At 37.1% G+C, this 20224-nt stretch overlaps 1 protein-coding gene across 1 annotated transcript in view; it reads right to left on the bottom strand.

Annotated features, from left to right (window-relative positions):
• The window catches only part of GCSAML (germinal center associated signaling and motility like), a 60254-nt gene that overhangs the window by 17120 nt on the left and 22910 nt on the right, over positions 1 to 20224 (bottom strand). Inside the window, exons 2-3 of the mRNA XM_019719201.3 lie at positions 15462 to 15521; positions 9210 to 9259 (exon numbers count right to left, since the gene is read on the bottom strand). Coding sequence (XP_019574760.1) covers positions 9210 to 9259; positions 15462 to 15521 — 110 coding nt within the window. The remainder of the gene's footprint in view (positions 1 to 9209; positions 9260 to 15461; positions 15522 to 20224) is intronic.

Below are 20224 nucleotides of genomic sequence, written 5' to 3' on the forward strand. Positions count from 1 at the left end.
TCTGTATTCATCAGAGATATTGGTCTGTAGTTTTCTTTTTTTGTATTGTCCTTACCAGGTATTGGTATCAAGGCAATACTGGCCTCATAAAATGAGTTAGGGAGTACTGTCTCTTCTTCAATTTTTTGGAATAGTTTGAGCAGGATTGGTATTAGATCCTCTTTGAAGGTTTGGTAGAATTCACTAGTGAAGCTATCTGCTCCCAGACTTTGGCTTTTGGGAAGGTTTTGGATGACTGATTCAATTTCATTACTGGTGATCGGTCTATTTAGATTTTCCAGTTCTTCAGGTTCAGCCTTGGAAGGCTATATGTTTCTAAGAACTTGTCCATTTCTTCTAGGTTATTGAATTTGGTGGCATATAGTCCTTCATAGTATTTGTGGATGATCCTTTGTATTTCGGTGGTGTCCGTGATAACTTTGTATTTCGGTGGTGTCCGTGAAACTTTTTTGTTTCTGATTTTGTTAATTAGTGTCTTCTCTCTTTTTATCTTAGTGAGTCTAGCCAAGGGTTTGTCAATTTTGTTAATCTTTTCAAAGAACCAGCTCTTTGTCACATTAATTTTTTCTATTGTCTTTTTGTTCTCTATTTCATTTAGTTCTGCTCTGATTTTTGTTATTTCCTTTCTTCTGCTGATCTTGGGTTTCACTTGTTCTTCTTTTTCTAGTTCGTTAAGGTGTAACATGGGGTTATTTATTTGGGATTTTTCTTGTTTCTTGAGCTAGGCCTGTAATGAGATAAATTTCCCTCTTAAAACTGCTTTCGCTGCCTCCAAAAAATTTTGGTAGAATGTATTTTCATTGTCATTTGTTTCTATGTAGCTTTTGATCTCTCCTCTAATTTCTTCTTTGTATGTTGTTTAATCTCCATGTATTTGTGTTTTTTCCCTCTTTCTTTTTGCAGTTAATATCCAATTTCAAAGCCTTGTGATCAGAGAATATGCTTGGTATGATTTCAATCTTCTTAAATTTGCTGAGGCTTATTCTATGTCCCAATATATGGTCTATCCTTGAGAATGTTCCATGTACACTAGAAAGAATGTATAGTCTGATGTTTTATATAAAGTGCTCTATAAATGTCAATTATGTTCATTTCATCTAATGTGTCATTTAGGGCTGCTATTTCATTATTTATTTTCTCTTTGGATGATCTATCCATAGCTGTCAATGAGGTATTTAAGTCCCCTAGTATAATTGTGTTTTGGTCAATTTCTCCCTTTAGTTCTGTTAGTCGTTGCTTCGTATATTTCATTGCTCCCTGAATGGGGACATAAATATTGATGACTGTTTTGTCTTCTTGTTGTATAGTCCCCTTTACCATTATGGAATGTCCATCTTTGTCTCTTGTTATCTTTTTCACCCTGAAGTCTTTTTCATCTGATATCATTATGGCTACACCTGATTTTCTCTGGGTACCATTTGCTTGGAGTGTCAATTTCCACCCTTTCACTTTGAGCTAATGCTTGTCCTTGTAACTGAGATGTGTCTCTTGGAGACAACATACGGTTGGGTTTAGTTTTTTTATCCATCTGCTACTCTTTGCCTTTTTATTGGTGAGTTCAGTCCATTTACATTTAGGGTGATTATTGATATGTGAGGATTTCCTGTCATTCTATCTTTAGTTTTCTGGTAAGATTGTGTCTCCATTGTTTCTTTGCCTTTTTGATGTTGTCTATTATTTCTGTGTGGTGCTATTCTATAATGTTTCCCTCTGTTTCTTATTTTATTACAGTATATATTTCAGTTCTGTATTTTTTTTTTTTTGAGTGGTTACCCTTAAGTATATGTAGAAGAAAGTTTGATATTTAGAGTATTCCATTTTCTTCAGCACGCTTATTTTCTCCATTCCCATATTCCAGTTCAGGCCTTTACTCTCCCCCTTTTTATGTTTCGGTTGCCACAAATTTCCCTGTTGATGGTGGTCGAATAGCCTCCCTTATTATTTCTTGTAGTGCAGGTTGTGTATTAGAAAATTCCTTCGGCTTCTGTATGTCTGGAAAGGTCTTTATTCCTCCTTCATATCTAAAGGATATCTTAGCTGGACATATTATTCTTGGCTCATAATTTCTCTCTTTCAATGGTTTGAATATTTGGTTCAACTCCCTGCTGGCTTGTAGAGTTTCTCCTGAAAAATCTGATGATAATCTAATGGGCTTTCCTTTGTAGGTTACCGTCTTGTTTTCCCTGGTTGCCTTGAGGATTCTTTCTTTGTCGTTGATTTTAGACAGAGTCAATACAATGTGCCTTGGAAAAGGCCTGTTGGGATTGAGATAATTAGGTTTCCTATTTGCTTCTTGGATTCGAGGAACCAGTTCTGTCCACAGTTTGGGAAGTTCTCATCAACAATTTGTTTGAATATAATCTCTGTTCCCTTCTCTCTTTCTTCTCCTTCTGGTATGCCCATTATTCTTATATTGCTCTTTCTGATGGAGTCAGAAACTTCTTGTAGAGTTCTTCCATTTCTTTTAAGTCTCAAGTGTCTTTCCTCTTCTATCTGTGTAATTTCCAGGTTTCTATCTTCGATGTCACTGATTCTTTCCTCCATCTGGTCAATTCTACTTCCTAAGCTGGTCATTTCATTCTTCATTTCTTTTATTGAGTTTTTAATCTCCAGAAATTCTATTTGGTTCTTTTTTAAAATTTCAGTCTCTTTCGTAAAATGCTCATGTTGTTCTTGATTGTGTTTCTGAGTTAGTTAAACTACCTTTCTGTGTTTTCTTGCATCTCGTTGAGTTTTTCCAGAAGTGCAATCTTGAATTCTCTGTCATTTAAGTCACATATTTCCATATCTTTATGTTTCTTTTTTGGAGACTTTTCACTTTCTTTCTGAGCTGTCTTGTCACCCTGGTTATTCATGGCAATTACTGATTTATTATTTCTCTTCCTAGACATCTACAGGAGTGGCTTCTGCAACAGGTTGATAGGAAGAGGTCTTTCTTTTGTTTTCCAGTATTTGTTCGTAAAATGTTTTATTTTCTCTGACTGCAGCCTTTTTTTCCTCTCTCACACGGTAGTGCTATGTTTTCTCTGCACTATTCCAGCTTCTCACACAATGGGGGGATTCCCTGGGAGATGGGCTTCTCCTCTGTTAGTAGTTCGCCTGGTTCATAGGGCGCAGTGTCCGTGTGTGTTTGCGGAGAGCTTTTGAAGTTCCAAAGCTCTTCCTGCACCAGATTCAGAGCCCGTGTGTTTCAGCAGTTCTCTTTACTCCTGCAGTGATCTGCCCAGATAGGTGGGGCCAGGGGCGGGGTAAGTTGTGAGAGGTGGCCGAGAGCAAGGGCGGTGAACACCACCACAGCCGGTCCTGTTTCCACAGCTCCCTCCCCTTTGCCGGAATTAGTTGTGCTGCGAACTTGTGTCTGCGGTCCACAGTTCTCAGAACAGCGAATATTCTGTTCTTTTGATCTGACACTGCTACTGTTCCGCTTCTAGCACCAGGCAGGTGAGGGCAGGGCGAGCTCTGGGAGGGTAAGGAGGGGGTGGCTATTCTCAGTGCCTAAGGCTTCCGTTCTCTGCTTGGCAGTGAGGGCTTAAACCACCGTTTTCAACCTTCTTCCCTCAGTCTTTTCTCCGAGGTCTCTGCCATGAGCGTTGGGTTCAGCCGTGCTATATGCTGCCCCCTCAGCCCTGTGGGCCGTAAGCGGAGCCCTAGCAGTCCGAGTTCTTCCCTCTCCCACAGCTGCGGTAGTTCCGGGAAGCAGCGAGCTCGGAGCACTGAGCTAGGTCTGCTTCTTGCGCCATTGTTGCTCCGTCTCTGTACTTCTCCCTTCCCACCTTTCCCGCTCACTCAATTCACCCACCTTTAGGTGAATTCAGTAGTGGGCCTCTTCGTCTTGCCTGTCTGCTGTCCAGATAGGCAAGTCCTTTGTGGAGTTATTGTTGCTCGATTAGTTGTAAATTCAGGGGTGCTTTACAGCGGCTCACCTCACGCCACCATTTTGATGACGTCTATCAATGGCATTTTTAACTAGAATAAATAATCCTAAAATTTCTATGGAATTACATAAGACCCCCAAATAACCAAAGCAATCTTAAGAAAGAAGAATAAAGTTGGAGGTATCATGCTACCTGATATCAAACTATACTACAAAGCTATAGGAATCAAAACAGTGTGGTACTGGCATAAAACCAGATACATAGATCAATGGAAGACCATAGAGAGCCCAGAAACAAACCCACACCTATATGGTCAATTAATCTATAACAAAGGAGGCAAGAATATACCTCCTTTGGGGTAAAGACAGTCTGTTCAATAAGTGGTGTTGGGAAAATGACAGACATTGCTAAATAAATAAATAAATAAATAAATAAATAAATAAATAAATAAATAAATAATAAATGTAGGCCACTTTCTTAAACCATCTACAAGAATAAATTCAAAATGGATTAAAGACTTAAATGTAAGATGTGAAACCATAAAACTCCTAGAAGGAAACATAGGCAGTAACATCACTCTTAGTAATATATTTTTTGGATATATTTCTTCACTTAAGGGAAACAAAAGAAAAAATAAGCAAATGTCACTACAACAAACTAAAAAAATTTTGTGCGGCAAAGGAAACTACCAATAAAACCAAAAGACAACCTATTGAATTGAAGAAGATATTCTCCAATGGGACATACAATAAGGTGTTAATATCTAAAACATATAAGGAACTCATTCAACTTAACACCAAAAATCCAATTAAAAACATACTGAACAGACATTTCTCCAAAGAGGACATACACATGGCCAATAGACACGTAAAAAGATGCCCAACATCACTAATCATCAGGGAAATGCAAATTTAAACCACAATGAGATACCACTCACTCTGGTCAGAATGGCTATCATCAATAAATCAACAAACAATAAGTGTTAGTGAGGATGTGGAGAAAAGGGATCCCTCATACACTGTTGCTGGGATTGCAGATTGGTGTGGCCACTATGGAAAGCAATGTGAGGGTCCTCAAAAAATTAAAAATAGAACTAACATATGACCCAGCACCTCTCAGAATTCATACAAAAAATCCAAAACACTAAATTGAAATGACATATGCATCCCTATGTTCACTGAAGCATTATTTACAATAGCCAAGATACGGAAGCAACCTAAGTGTTCATCAACAGATGATTAGATAAAGAAGGTGTAGTACATATACAATGGAATATTACTCAGCCATAGAAAAGAATGAAATCTTACCATTTTTGACAACATGAATGGAGCTAGATGGTATTATGCTGAGTGAAGTCAGTCAGTCAGAGAAAGGCAAATACCATATGATTTTACTTATATGTGGAATCTATATAGCAAAATTAATAAACAAACAAAACAGAAACATCTCATAGATACAGAGAACAAACTGATGATTGCAAGATGGGAGGGAGTGGAGAGATGGGTGCAAAAGGTAAAGAAATTACAAAGTACAAATGGTCAGTTATAAAAACAGTCATGGGAATGTAAAGTACAGCATGGGGAATATAGTCAGTAATATTGTAATAATACGAAGGTCTGATAATTAAGTTTGCAAACTTGTTGCAACAATGTTGCTAACCTTTTTTTATATCAGAGGTGTGGACGGAAAAGGGGCCACCTATTAAACCTAACAAGGTCAAGAGGCTGAAAATAACCACATAAGATGGCGTGAGCATAAAAAATTTCATAACTAAGTGGGCCATGGCGGGAAGTCACATTTTTAGCCAAAAGCATCCTGCATAAAGTTAATCTGTGCCTTTGAGTGGGCCTGTCTTTTGTCTTTTTGCACCTAAGATGACATTATTGGAATGTCAGTAATCGCTTTTTCTGGACCAGAGCAGGAAAGTACAGAATCCCTCATTATTATTCTTGTCCCTTGATCAACATCTCTATGTGAACTATTAACTGTCCTGTACCACCTATGTGAAAGAAGTATCTGTCTCTCCAATTTACGTTTATCCAATCCCAGAAATTTCCCTACTTTGCTTTCTCCCATCTCCTTAATCTATCACCAGTGGATTTCATGTAACCCTCCTCCTTTGGGTCTGTGTATAAAATAAGCTGCAAAAGGCCATTTTCCGGAGCATTTTTTCAACCTGTTGAGATTTTGCCTCCTGGCAATTGTCGTCAGTTTGGCTCAAATAAACTCTTAACAAGTTTTCTCTTAGGCTGGATGTTTTTTGCTATCAGAGGGTATATTCATTATGAATTTGTACCAACTGGACAAACAGTTAACAAAGTTTACTATTTGGAAGTGCTGAAAAGGCTGTGTGAAAAAGTTAGACAATCTGAACTTTTTGCCAACAACTCATGGCTCTTGCATCACAACAATGCACCAGCTCACACGGCACTGTCTGTGAGGGAGGTTTTAGCCAGTAAACAAATAACTGTATTGGAACACCCTCCCTATTCACCTGATCTGGCCTCCAATGACTTCTTCCTTTATCTGAAGACAAAAGAAATATTGAAAGTAAGACATTTTGATGACATTCAGGACATCAAGGGTAATACGATGACAGCTCTGATGGCCACTCCAGCAAAAGAGTTCCAAAATTGCTTTGATGGATGGACTAGGCGCTGGCGTCAGTTCATAGCTTCCCAAGGGGAGTACTTCGAAGGTGACCATAGTGATATTCAGCAATCAGGTATGTAACACTTTTTCTAGTTCACGAACTTAATTGTCCGACCTCATTTGTGTGGTGTCAGATGGGTACAAGTCATATAGGGGAGATCACTTCATAAGTTATATAAATGTTTAGTCACTATGTTGAGACCAATATAATATTGTATGTCAACTGTAACTGAAAATTTTGACACATATAAATACATGTAAGAATATGAATTAATTTTAAACTTAAGACCTTGAAATTTTAATAAAAAGACAGATTTGATGAGAAAAATATACGTTACAATGCTGACAAAATTAAACAGAAAATGTGAATACTTTACAACAACAAAAGCATTTGCATCTGCATGTAAAAAATTCCTCACAATAAATATCACCCTGGACCCCCATAGCTTCACGAGAAAATTCTACCAAATATTAGAAGAGGAAATAAGATCAATCATACACAAATTCTTTAAGGGAGTAAAAAATTCCCAGGTTGGATCACTGTGGAGCACTGGTATTTTCTGTGTACTCAGGAAAGGGTAGTGTTAGATGGCAGAAAGGGAGCTGTAACCCAGGATGCAAACAATGGAGTGTGGTGTCAAGTGGAGGAAGGAACGATGTCAGGAGGGAGATATGGAGCAACATTTGTAAGTGCTAGAAATGAAGAGATTGAGATTAAGATTGAACATTGCATTTGTAAGTCTGTAGTAATTACATTTGGGTAGAGGCATTCAACTTTTTGTTTCAACATGACCCATAGTTAGAAATATATTTTATGCCGTGGTTCAGTACAACCATATACATTAAATACAATCAAAAGAACTTTGTCATTAGAAAAGGACAAGAACTATATTATTTCACTCATATGCGATATATAAAACAAAAAGCAACAAGTGAACAAACAAACAAAAAGCTCATAGACACAGACAACAGAAAAGTGGTTACCAGAGGACATGGGGGATAGAGGGTGGATGAAGAGGGTAAAGGGTGTCAAATATGTGGGTGTTTGGGTGTCAAATATGTGGGACTTTGAGTAATGAACACACAATGCAATATACAGGTGATGTATTATAGAATTGCATACTTGAAACTTACATGTTATCAACCAGTGTTACCTCAATAAATTTAATTTAAAATAATTGTCTCATATGACAATTTTATGTACGGTACATTTTGATGCTTTTTAAGTATGTTATGCTGTTTATGGTCATTATGATGTTGGTGAAATACATTTATTTCATAGCCCATCAAATACACTCAGTGGAGCTGAGAGATGATTGGGAAATGCAAAGTTCCGAATAATGTGGCTATACAATGCCTCGAAGAAGCTTGACTGTAAGGTGAGAAGACAGTTGAAGTAACAGCAATGAAAAAAAGTGAGTTTCCTTCAGATAGGCCTGTCCCTAGCGACTGAACATTGTTATTCATAATTGTCCATTTTAAGTAATTACATCATTACTACACATAGACACTATGTCAAACAGAGCAAATGCATGAGAAAAAAAAATACACTTAACACCAGCTAACATTCAAAATGGCCCTTTTTTTTTTCTTTTCTGGCTGTGCATCAGTCACCTACAGAACTATTTTATTTTATTTAGTTATTTTTTATTATTAGTTTCAGGTGTACAAAACAATGTAATAGTTAGACATTTCAACCCTTACAAAGTGATAACTCCCCTCCCCCAATCTATTGCCCCTCTGACATCGTATACATCTATTACAATTCCACTGACTCTATTCCCTATGCTGCACTCCATATCCCATGACTATATATATGTTAAATTATAGTTGACATACGATATTTTTCAGCTTCAGCTTCAGGTGTACAGTGCAGTGGTCAAGCATCTACACTGTCCATGAAGTGGTATCCCTAATAAGACATGTGCTCATCTGACACCCTACAAAATCTTTATAACATTATTGATTATATTCCCCAAACTGTCTTTCATATCCCGTGGCAATATTGTAGTTACCAATTTATGCTTTCTAATCTTTTCCCTCATCCCACCCCCTCCCATCTAGCAACCATCAGCTTTTCCTCTATATCTCTGAGACTATTTCTATTTACTTTGCTCATTTATTCAGTTCTTTAGAGTCCACATATAAGTGAGATCATATGGCATTTGTCTTTCTCTGACTGACTTATTTCACTTAGCATAATGTTCTCTAGGTCCATCCATATCGTTGCAAATGGTAAGATTTCAGTCTCTTTTATAGCCGAGCCAGTATTCCATTGTTTAAGTGTACCACAGTTTCTCAATCCAGTTGTCTACCAACAGGCATTTCAGTTGTTTCCAAGTCTTGGCTATTGTAAATAGTGCTGCAATAAACATAGGGTGCATATACAAAATGACCCTATTTAAAATAACAATATAGAAATTAAAATCAGTAGGATTTTGATTAATTGCTTCAATAGAAGTTTGTGACGTGTTGCTTGAAATAAATTGTATATAGATACTGCTGTAATACAAAGAATAATATCCTTTTTGTGAGACAAAAAAAATGAAGGCTAAGACATCTCTATAAGGACTCCAAACAAAATTTCCTCCCATCCTAACAGAGTATCAGAATCTCAGCTAATTTGGATGTTTAAATTTACAACTTCCCTAGTATAAAAAATATTATCAAGCAATGACTTACTTTTCTTATCTTGACGTTGATTTTGTCTCTCAACTGTAGTCATTTCCTGCCTACAAAGAAAAGAGATTACATGAGAAACTCCAGTTATCTGAAGCTGAAATTGCACTTGAAATAAATGCTTCATTGCTCTTAACCTAGATTAACAATGCAAGAGATAAATAAAAGCTTTCTTACCCTAGTTTTTTTTCTGTAAAACCATGAAATATAGCTGATAACACTGTATTATATAATTGAAATTGGCTAAGAGAATAGAATTTAAATGCTCTTACCAAACCAAACAAGCAAAAAAGATAAATATGTGAGGTGATAGGTGTGTTAATTAACTCAATGGGTTGGGAATCTTTCACAATTTATATATATATCAAATTATGACGTATACTTAAAATGTCTTACAATTTTATTTTGAATTATATTTTAATAAAGCTGGAAAAAACCACTAAATCAAGGGAAATAATTTAACAAATGGAAAATAAAACCTCTTATTGTATGAAATTTAAGGAATTACTAGATTATCAGACCATATTTATTACATGTGCGAACTATATATGTTCAATATAGTGAAATTTGGAAATATTCAAGTGAGAAGATTGAAAGTGACTTTATTTCTCTGCTGTTCTTGGTGAGGGAGTATATATCTTAAAGGTAAATGAGAAGGCCTTAGGAATTCTAAATACAAATTTACAATGACAGATATTAATAAGTGTGAGCTGGTGATGAGAGAAATAGAGATGATTTCTATAGGGACACGATTCCACACGCAACAGAGGGGGCTAAGAAGGGATGGAGTTGCCAGCACATCACAGTTTGTTCCTCAGTCTCCCAAACTACTAAACTAGAGGGGAATACAGAAGTGACCAAGGATACCACCTGTAATGACCTGCCCACCTCAAGGTCGGTAATACACACAGAACAGGAATGTTCCCAGGGCACAGGGAAGAGAACATTTGGTGAGGAAGCAGTCTGAGACAACATCAAAATCAATCCTGAATCTCAGCTTTTTTCTTTTCTGCACTCTCCCCAAACAAATGCACAAAGATTCACACACACCATTTTATCTCACAAATGACCTGCTTCCACTTAAAGTAGTAAGCACAAAGTTGCAAACATGAACTGGATATCAAAAATAATGTACAAGAAAGTAGAAACAACATATTAAAGGCAGATAAGGCAATAACTATATTTTTAATTATTGTTAATAATAATAATACATGGAGAGGGAAAGTGGGCTAGCATAAATCAGGAAAATAACAGATAGAAATTACAAACTCTTTAGAGAAATTAAAACAGAATTAAAAGCATCAAAAGCTAATAGAAATTCTTCTAAAATAAATTGGTAGCATGTGAAGCATGCTTGAAATAACAATTAAATGGTAGAAAACAAGGAAGTAGAGTGGTTAGAGAAAGGATGATAATTATGGAAAAAAAACAAGACCTAATATACACATAATTGTTATTCCTGGAGATGAGATCCAAACAAATGAAACAAAAGTATCTAATGATATAATAATAAAAGAAAACTCCTGAAATAAAGACTTGTATATCAAAATTGATTTTACCAAAAACCAAAATAACAACAACAACAAAAACCCACAAATCACACGGAACACCAAGATATGCAATAGCTTCTGAACTTTAAGAATAAATAATGAATTCTAGAACACCCATTGCAAAAGCATATGTGTAAAACCAAGCGATCAATAAGATGAGCTTAAGGTGGGCCAGACTCCATACCTGGAGACACACTCACAAAGTCGTGAGGAAGAGAGGATGATCCCAGAACTACATGACCCTCCAAGGAAAGAAAACATATTGTCAAATATCTTAGTACTCAGAGGCTATAAAACCTATGAGTTCTTTAGGGGAAAAAAAAGAAAAAGAAAACAAACGATGAATGTAAAACCATATTTGAACTTTGTAAAATGAAAAGTCATATTGCAAAAGGGTTGGTGAATGATGAGTCCAACTAGCTCAGCCAGCTGTCTGTGGTTCTAAGGGTCTGGCCATGAATACAAGCCTGTCTAAGTCCAGGTTATGAATTACCACCACCTACTGCTAATTGTCTACTCTCTGTTATACATACAGTGGGACAGTTTTGGGTCCTGTGCCTCACTGTAACTTCGAGAGTGAAAATCTCTTTCTATTTTCTTTTTAAAGCTTTTTTCTTTTAATTGACCTGTGTTATAGACTAAATGATGCCTCCAAAGAAAATTGATATGGGGAAGTCCACCCTCCCACCCCCACCATGGACCTCAAAATGACACTGTTGTATTTGGAGACAGGGTCTTTACAGAGGTAATTTAGTTAAAATGAGGTCATTGGAGTGGGCCCTAATCCAGTTTGAGTGGTGTCCTTACAAGAACAGGAAACTTGGACACAGACAGGTGCAGATGGAAGACAGTATGTAGACACAGGGAGAAGACAGGCACCTACAGGCCAAGGAGAGGGGACTCAGGAGAAACCCACGCTGCTGACACCTTGATCTTGGACTTAGGGCCCCAGGACTGTAAGAAAATAAATTTCTGTTGTTTAAGTCGCCCCGTTTGTGATACTTTGTTGTGGCAGCCTGAGCAAAGTAATACAACCTGATAGTGGAATTTGGACCAGACAAGACTAAGTATTAACACTATACTCCCCCTCATCCTCCTTATTTGCCGAGGGAGTGCCCTGCCACTTCCTCACTTTCGCTCTCCCTTCCACCACATGGACCTTCTCACACCCCAGAAGATAAAGCCATTAGCAAACCTCCCTTCTCTCATATCAGAACTACATCCAGATAGGAGATGGCATGACAAAGATGAAAACCCCAAACACCTATGACTGTCATAAATTGTTACCCACTAACATATTTAGAATCAATATGAAGCAAAGAAAAAGAAAACGTGAATATTAATGAAAACAAAATAGCAGTAAATTAATTTCTCACAGCCAATAACAAAAGGTAAGAAAAATGAGGATGTAGACTATTGAAATACATAATTAATTCTTTATTTAATAGATTAATTTCAAAATTGTGATCCTTAAACAAAAATTTATATAGTAATTTTCAAAACCTATGGGGCATAGTGAACATAATGCTAGCTCATACTTATGGAATGCTAGTTCCAGCCAGGAGCTGTGGTGATGAATAGACATTGTTTTTTTTTAACGTTATTTTCACAACCACAATCTAAAGTTGTAGTATTTAAAAATTCTAAGACTATTATCATATGAAGAAACTAAAATTAAAAGGTATAAGTAACCTGTCAAAGTTGATACATAATATATGACAAAGGACTTCGATGAAATCCACAAAGCAGAAATAACACAGATACTTATAACAAGGCAATAAAATTAGAACTTAATGTAAAAAATGTAAGACAATGCTTGAAATTAAAAACTACTCAGATACAAGAAGGAATAAAAAGCAAAGTAACAAAATATTGGATAATAACATTTCCTTTAACAAAATGTGGGGTACAGATAAAATATTTTTAAAGTAAACGTTATATTCTTACATACTCCCATTTCTAAACAAAAAGAAATTAAAAACACAAAAGTTAAGTTTTTAATTCAAAACAGTTAGAATAGCAGCAATTTCAAAAACTAAGGTAAGCAGAAGTAAGAATCCAATAAAGATAAAAGTAACAACACTGTGCCATCCTGAAAAAAGCAAAACAGAAATCCGGCCAGTGGTTCACGGGGCTATAGGTGAGGGGAGAGGGAATGGAAATATTTTATATCTTGAGTGAAGGTGATGGTTACACGATTGTATATGTTTTCCTAAACTTATCAAATTATTTACCTAAAAAGAGTGAATTTTACTGTACTATCCCTCTACAAACCTAAATTGTTAAAAAGTTAAGTGACTTGAAAGAGCTTATATTATCATTTTGATGAATATATTTGAAGTCATGAGTTAAATGAATGGTAGTCTAGTAAAATTAGATAACCAAAATTGACTCAAGAAGATGTAGATAACGTAACTTTATTCAAAGAGTATCATCCTGTCAAATTAGCCAAAAACAAAATTGAATCATTTCTAGCCCATATAAATCTTATATGTATTTCACTGAAATTAATTGGGATGGTCAAAATGGTTGAGATTTTCCTCCCCAAGCTGGTTAAAATTCTGTGTCTCACTCATAGAATTTGCTTGCATGGGGACACCCTAGACATGTAATTATTCTTCACTTAGTTATTGTCTGTTTGTAATAAAGACTTGCTTGTATTTGAAACTGTTGACACTTCAGTTCCTGTAACCGGGAAAAATTAGAGATTATCAGCTGATGCAGATCTCGCTTTAGACACGATAAAGCTTGACTCCATACAGAGCTGACTCATGGCAGCCTGGAAGGAGGAACTTGGTTCAGTAACATCAACAGATGTTTGCTATAATTTAAAGGGGAGTTGCAAAGAGTCACACAGTCCAGGCACAGCCACTCCACTGTTTCTACCTTTTTCTTGGTGCAGAGAAAGTGTAGGTGGAACATAGGAAATGGCGGATTCCTGCAAACATCTTTTCATATCACCAACAAATACCTGGGTCCTCCCCTCAGCCCCCCACCCTTTCACACTGTGTAAAAGAAAAAGGTCTATCTCTGAGATAGAAACCCAGACTTTGAGATTAAATGATTAGGAAAGAGGGAGGCTGAGTGCCAAGATATGAAACGCCCATGATTAACAAACAAGCATGGTGTTTCTGTTCATCTAAGCTGGGGCAAGCTATCAGTGTCCAGTTATCTGATGTTTTTCCACTGTTCTTTTTTCATTTTTTCCATTGAGCGTCTTGTAGGGGTTAGTCCACAGATAGGCACTAGTAAATCAGGTAGTGGTTAGTGCCTTGAAAGCACATGGTAAACTAACTAATATCAGGTTACAAGTTGAGAGAAAAGCATGGCAAGTACACGCAGCAAGCAGTGCAGGAAATCCACATGGCGTATTCGTACAGACTGTAGTCCGGGGTCTTGCAGAGGAGAGTGAGAGCCTGCATCTTCAGGGAGAGATGCCAGCGAGCACAAGTCCCGGAACTAGAAACTGTGTGCATGGCACAGCAGCATGTTCCAAGGCCCTGCAGTGAGGCTAAGTATAGTGGCCTGAAGAATAGGAAATGAGAGCAGGATGCCTGGGGACACTGCGTGAGAAGAGTGGGGAATGAGGCTGGGGAGCACACAGGGCTCAATCCCTAGAGGACTGTAGTCCCTGGTAAAGAGTTTGAACTTTATTCTGGATGCAATAGAGAACCATTGAAGGGTCTTAGGGAAAGGTATGATTACACTTACATTTTCTAAATGTTATTCTGGCTAAACATAAAGAATAAGTTGGAAATATGGCCACTACAAATAGCCAATGGAAAAAAAAACTTCTTTTATTTCAGCTACACATTTATACATTTGCTTTATATAAACATTAAGAAACAAAGCAGGTACATTTATACAATGGAGTATTACTCAGCCATAAAAGAGAAGGAAATCTTACCATTTGCAACAATATGAATGGACCTAGAGAACATAATGCTAAGTGAAAAAAGTCAGACAGAGAAAGACAAATACCATATGATCTCACTTATATGTGGAATCTAAAGAACTGAATAAATAAGCAAACTAAATAGAAATAGTCTCAGAGATACAGAGGAAAAATCGATGGTTGCTGGTTGTGGGGGGAATTGGGGATGAGGGAGAAGGTGAGGGGATTAGAAAGCACAAACTGGTATTCACAATATTGCCACAGGGATATGAATGACATTTTGAGAAATATAATCAATAATGTTGTAAAGATTTCGTAGGGTGTCAAATGGGCACTTCTCTTATTAGGGAGACTACTTCAAGGATGATGTAGATGCCTGACCACTGCACTGTACACCTGAAGCAGAAGCTGAATAAAATTGAGTGTCAACCATAATTTAATATATATATAGTCATGGGATATGGAGTACAGCATAGGGAACAGAGTCGATGGAATTGTAACAGCTATGTATGATGTCAGAGGGGTAGTAGATTGGGTTATCAGTTTGTGAGGGGTGTAAATGTCTAACTATTACATTGTTTTGTACACCTAAAACAAAAAAAGAAGAAAGAAAAGAAACAAAGAATGTGCACTAATACCTCATGTCTCGTTTCGATTGAGTCACCATCTCACCTTCTGCCAAGTCTTACAGGAAGTCACCAAAGAACTTTATCATTGTGACTCTAAGAGGTCTAAGATGTCCACTCTCACAGGACAGAAATTTGGGGCATAAATTTCAGAGAAAAACACTTTCGTATGCTATGTTCTTACCGTTTCTGTTCCACATCTGGGTTTACCTTCCTGGACTTCTTTTGATTGTCTCTGAGGCAACTAAATGAAAACACATTAAAAATAAATAAATAAAAGAGGTTGTTACCTCCCTCCAAATGTTTTCACCACCTTTTCTAGCTTTCTCTATCATTAAGACAAAGCCTGCCATTTTTTTCCCTAACAATCTTTCCCTCAGAATTGACATGCAGTCATAGACATAAAATGCAATTCAGAAATTAACCACAGAGGGCAGGCTAACAATGGGATGAAACGCCTATAGCCTAGCCTTTGATTCTCTCAGGTTTGTATTTCATGATCAGAAAATTTTCCAGGGCTGAAATTTATCATGATCTATGTAAATTTCCTGAATCTCCAGAAGAGGTGGGTGGGGCCAAGAGAGTAGAAGGAGCCTAACAACCTCAGGACAGGAAGGAAGGTGGGGCTTCCCCAGCAAGCCTAGGTGGGATCAGCAGCTCACCAACATCCATCCCATGGAGTATAAGACTGTTAACCTTGGCTCTCAGAGCCAGAGCAAGCTTCTCCCAGCCCTGCTATTGGCCACCTATGTACAATATAGGGTGCTGTGATCTTCAGCTACATTCAGGGAAGTTTCTGTTGTGCATATTACTCTTGTGCTCTCCCATCAATTATCACCATCCTTGGGAAAATCAAGCTGCAAGCACTTGCAAATGATGAAGTGAAGGCCAGAGAAATCAGTGCCTTGCATGCTTACACAACAGTTAGCAACACACCCCAGCTTTCTACTACACCCGTTGTCCAATAATGGCATTTCTTTGAATGCTCTTTTCTCTCTATTATCACACCTCTTCCTGTTTGCATATAAAATATCATAGGATAGACTATGAGCCTCACACCTGCTTACTGCCAATATTCATTGTAGGCATTTCCTCAGTGTTGATGTTAAAAAATACAGAAACATTGTTAGACATTGACATATGTTAAAAGCAAAGTAAGTCAAATTTGCAGACTAAGAGACCCTTTTCTTTTATAGGATGAGATATGATATAGAGATTTCTGGACAATAGTCACAAGTATTCAAATTTGAATGTAATAATTACTTAATAGTATAGACTGTACACCTGGAAAAATTTAATTTCATTGTCCCCTATCTTCTCTTCTTTTCCTGTTCCCTAGAGTTCAGTTTCCTAGTGATTTCACCTTCCTAAACTGGTCAATAAAGAATGCTAAAATTATTATCTTTGAGATTATTAATGAGTTACTGACTTACCCTTCTAAAGAATATTCATATTTCAAAGTTAAAATCAGGAGCATAACACCCAAAACATTAGTAGGAGTCTGATTAGAATTCCACATCATTAATATTACTAATTATAAATGGATACTAAATTCTGCTATATGTGAAGTAAAAGTTTGTTTTGTTTTAAATCAGGGGGAATTCAAGATACTATCAAGCAATAGGTGATATACAAAGACTTGTTGACTGAATTTAAAAAATCGTCTAATACTCTGCCATTAAAAAAGATTAAATTAAGCATAAAAATGTATTGGCCAAAATATTGAGATCATGGGTCATTTTCCCATACATTTTGGGTGTTTTTAACTTTCCAAATATTTGACATTAGTTTGAGACATCATAACTCCAAAAAGAAAATCTTAAATAAATATTCAAAATATCCACAACATACACACTATTTCTCCATCAAGCAATAAAGTTAAAAATCTGGTGAAGGGGCCGGCCCGGTGGCTCAGGCAGTTAGAGCTCCGTGCTCCTAACTCTGAAGGCTGCTGGTTTGATTCCCACATGGGCCAGTGGGCTCCCAACCACAAGGTTGCCAGTTCAATTCCTTGACTCCCACAAGGGATGGCGGGCAGCGCCCCCTGCAACTAAAAATTGAACATGGCACCTTGAGCTGAGCTGCCGCTGAGCTCCCAGATGGCTCAGTTGGTTGGAGTATGTCCTCTCAACCACAAGGTTGCCGGTTCGACCCCCGCAAGGGATGGTGGGCTGTGCCCCCTGCAACTAGCAATGGCAACTGGACCTGGAGCTGAGCTGCGCCCTCCACAACTAAGACAGAACAACAACTTGAATTTGAACAGAACCCTCCACAACTAAGATTGAAAGGACAACAACTTGACTTGGAGAAAAAGTCCTGTTCCCCTTCCCCAATAAAATCTTAAAAAAAAAAAAAAATCTGGTGAAATAATAATAATAATGTACATATGTCTAGAAATTAGGCAATAGAATAAGTAATCCTTATTTTAAAGAATAAATTATAAAGGAACTTTTTAAAAACACTTATAATAAAATAATAGTAAAAGCTATACAAGACTATTTGAAGCATATAGATAAAGAAAATGTAAAGAAAATGAGTTTTTAAAATACATTTATAAGAAAACACAAAGTAAGCACATCTCAAAAAGTTGAAAAAAGAGAGAAAAAAAAGAGAAAACAAGAAAAGTTATGGACAGAAGTAAAAGTAAGATAGAGACTCATTTATTAAAAAATAATACAAGTAAGATAGGCAAAACTCTGGCAAGATCAATTAAGTAAAAAAATAAGGAATCAAAAATAATACAAAAGTGAATTTCAGAATAAGTGCTACAGGGATAAAACAAATATTATGAACAATTATATATATATAATAAACATAATGACTTAAAATGGATAAATTTAATGAAATAAAATGCAAAAATTGGGTGGATCTCATCAAAATGACAACGTGAGATGAACCTCTGTAAAGCTCCCCTAGAATTTAAAACTAATCCAACAACAATAACTCCACAAAGGACTCCCTGCACAGCAGACAGGCAAGACAAAGAGGCCCACTACTGAATTCACCTAAAGGTGGGCAAATCGCACGAGCAGGGGAGGTGAGAAGGGAGAAGTGCGGAGACGGGGCTGAGCGGGCACAGGACGCAGACCTAGCTCAGTGCTCCGAGCTCGCTGCATCCCGGAAATACCGCAGATGCGGGAGAGGGAAGACCTCAGACTGCTAGGGCTCCGCTTGTGGCCCACAGGGCTGAGGGGGCAGCATATAACACGGCTGAACTCATCGCTCATGGCAGAGACCTCAGAGAAAAGACACAAAGAAATGGAAAGACATTCCGTACTCATGGATTGGAAGAATCAACATAGTTAAAATGGCCATATGACCCAAAGCAATATACAGATTTAATGCAATCCCCATCAAAACCCCAATGGCATTTTTTAAAGAAATAGAACAAAAAGTCATCAGATTTGTTTGGAACCATTAAAGACCCCGAATACCCAAAGCAATCTTAAGAAAAAAGAACAATACTGGAGGTATCACACTCCCTGACTTTAGCTTGTACTACAGGGCTACAATAATCAAAACAGCATGGTATTGGCAGAAAAACAGACACATAGACCAATGGAAAAGAACTGAGAACCCAGAAATAAAACCACATAAATATGGACAGATAATTTTTGACAAAGAAGCTAAAAACATACAATGGAGGAAAGATGGCCTCTTCAATAAATGGTGCTGGGAGAATTGAATAGCCACGTGCAAAAGAATGAAACTGGACTGCTATTTGTCACCATGTACCAAAATTAATTCAAAATGGATCAAAGACTTAAGCATAAAACCTGACACAATAAACTGCATGGAAGAAAACATAGGTACTAAACTTATGGACCTTGGGTTCAAAGAGCATTTTATGAATTTGACTCCACAGGCAATGGAAGTAAAAGCTAAAATAAACAAATGGGACTATATGAAACTTAAAAGCTTCTGCACAGCAAAAGAAACCATCGACAAAATAAAGAGGCAATCAACTGAATGGGAGAAGGTTTTTGCAAACAGTGCCTCCAATAAGGGGCTAATACCCAAAATATACAAGGAACTCATGAAACTCAACAACAAAAAAACAAACAAACAAATTGAAAAATGGGCAGAGGACCTGAAGAGACATTTCTCCAAAGAGGACATACAAATGGCAAATAGACATATGAAAAAATGCTCAACATCACTAATCATCAGAGAAATGCAAATCAAAACCACAATGAGATATCACCTCACCCCAGTCAGAATGTCTGTCATCAACAAGACAAATAGTAACAAGTGTTGGAGAGGCTGTGGAGAAAAAGGAACCCTCATACACTGTTGGTGGGAATGCAGACTGGTGCAGCCGTTATGGAAGGCAGTGTGGCGGTTCCTCAAAAAATTATGTATTGAATTACCATATGACCCAGCAATCCCTCTCCTGGATATCTACCCAAAAAATCTGAAAACATTTATACATAAAGACACGTGTGCTCCAATGTTCATTGCAGTTTTGTTTACGGTGGCCAAGACATGGAAACAACCAAAATGTCCTTGGATAGATGAATGGATAAAGAAGTTGTGGTATATATACACAATGGAATACTATTCAGCGGTAAGAAAAGATGATATAGGAACATTTGTGACAACATGGATGGATCTTGAGAGTCTGATGCTAAGCAAAATAAGTCAGACAGAAAAAGCAGAGAACCATATGATTTCACTGATATGTGGTATATAAATAAAAAACAACAAAAGAATAAGACAAACAAATGAGAAACAAAAACTCGCAGACACAGACAATAGTTTAGTGGTTACCAGAGGGTAAGGGAGTGGGGGGTAGGAGATGAGGGTAAGGGGGATCAAATATATGATGATGGAAGGAGAACTGACTCTGGGTGGTGAACACACAATGGGATTTATAGATGATGTAATACAGAATTGTACACCTGAAATTTATGTAATTTCACTAACAATTGTCACCCCAATAAATAA

The sequence above is a fragment of the Rhinolophus sinicus genome, chromosome 5 (assembly GCF_057876585.1).
Source record: "Rhinolophus sinicus isolate RSI-liver-muscle chromosome 5, RSI-T2T, whole genome shotgun sequence".
NCBI classification, from domain to species: Eukaryota; Metazoa; Chordata; class Mammalia; order Chiroptera; family Rhinolophidae; genus Rhinolophus; species Rhinolophus sinicus.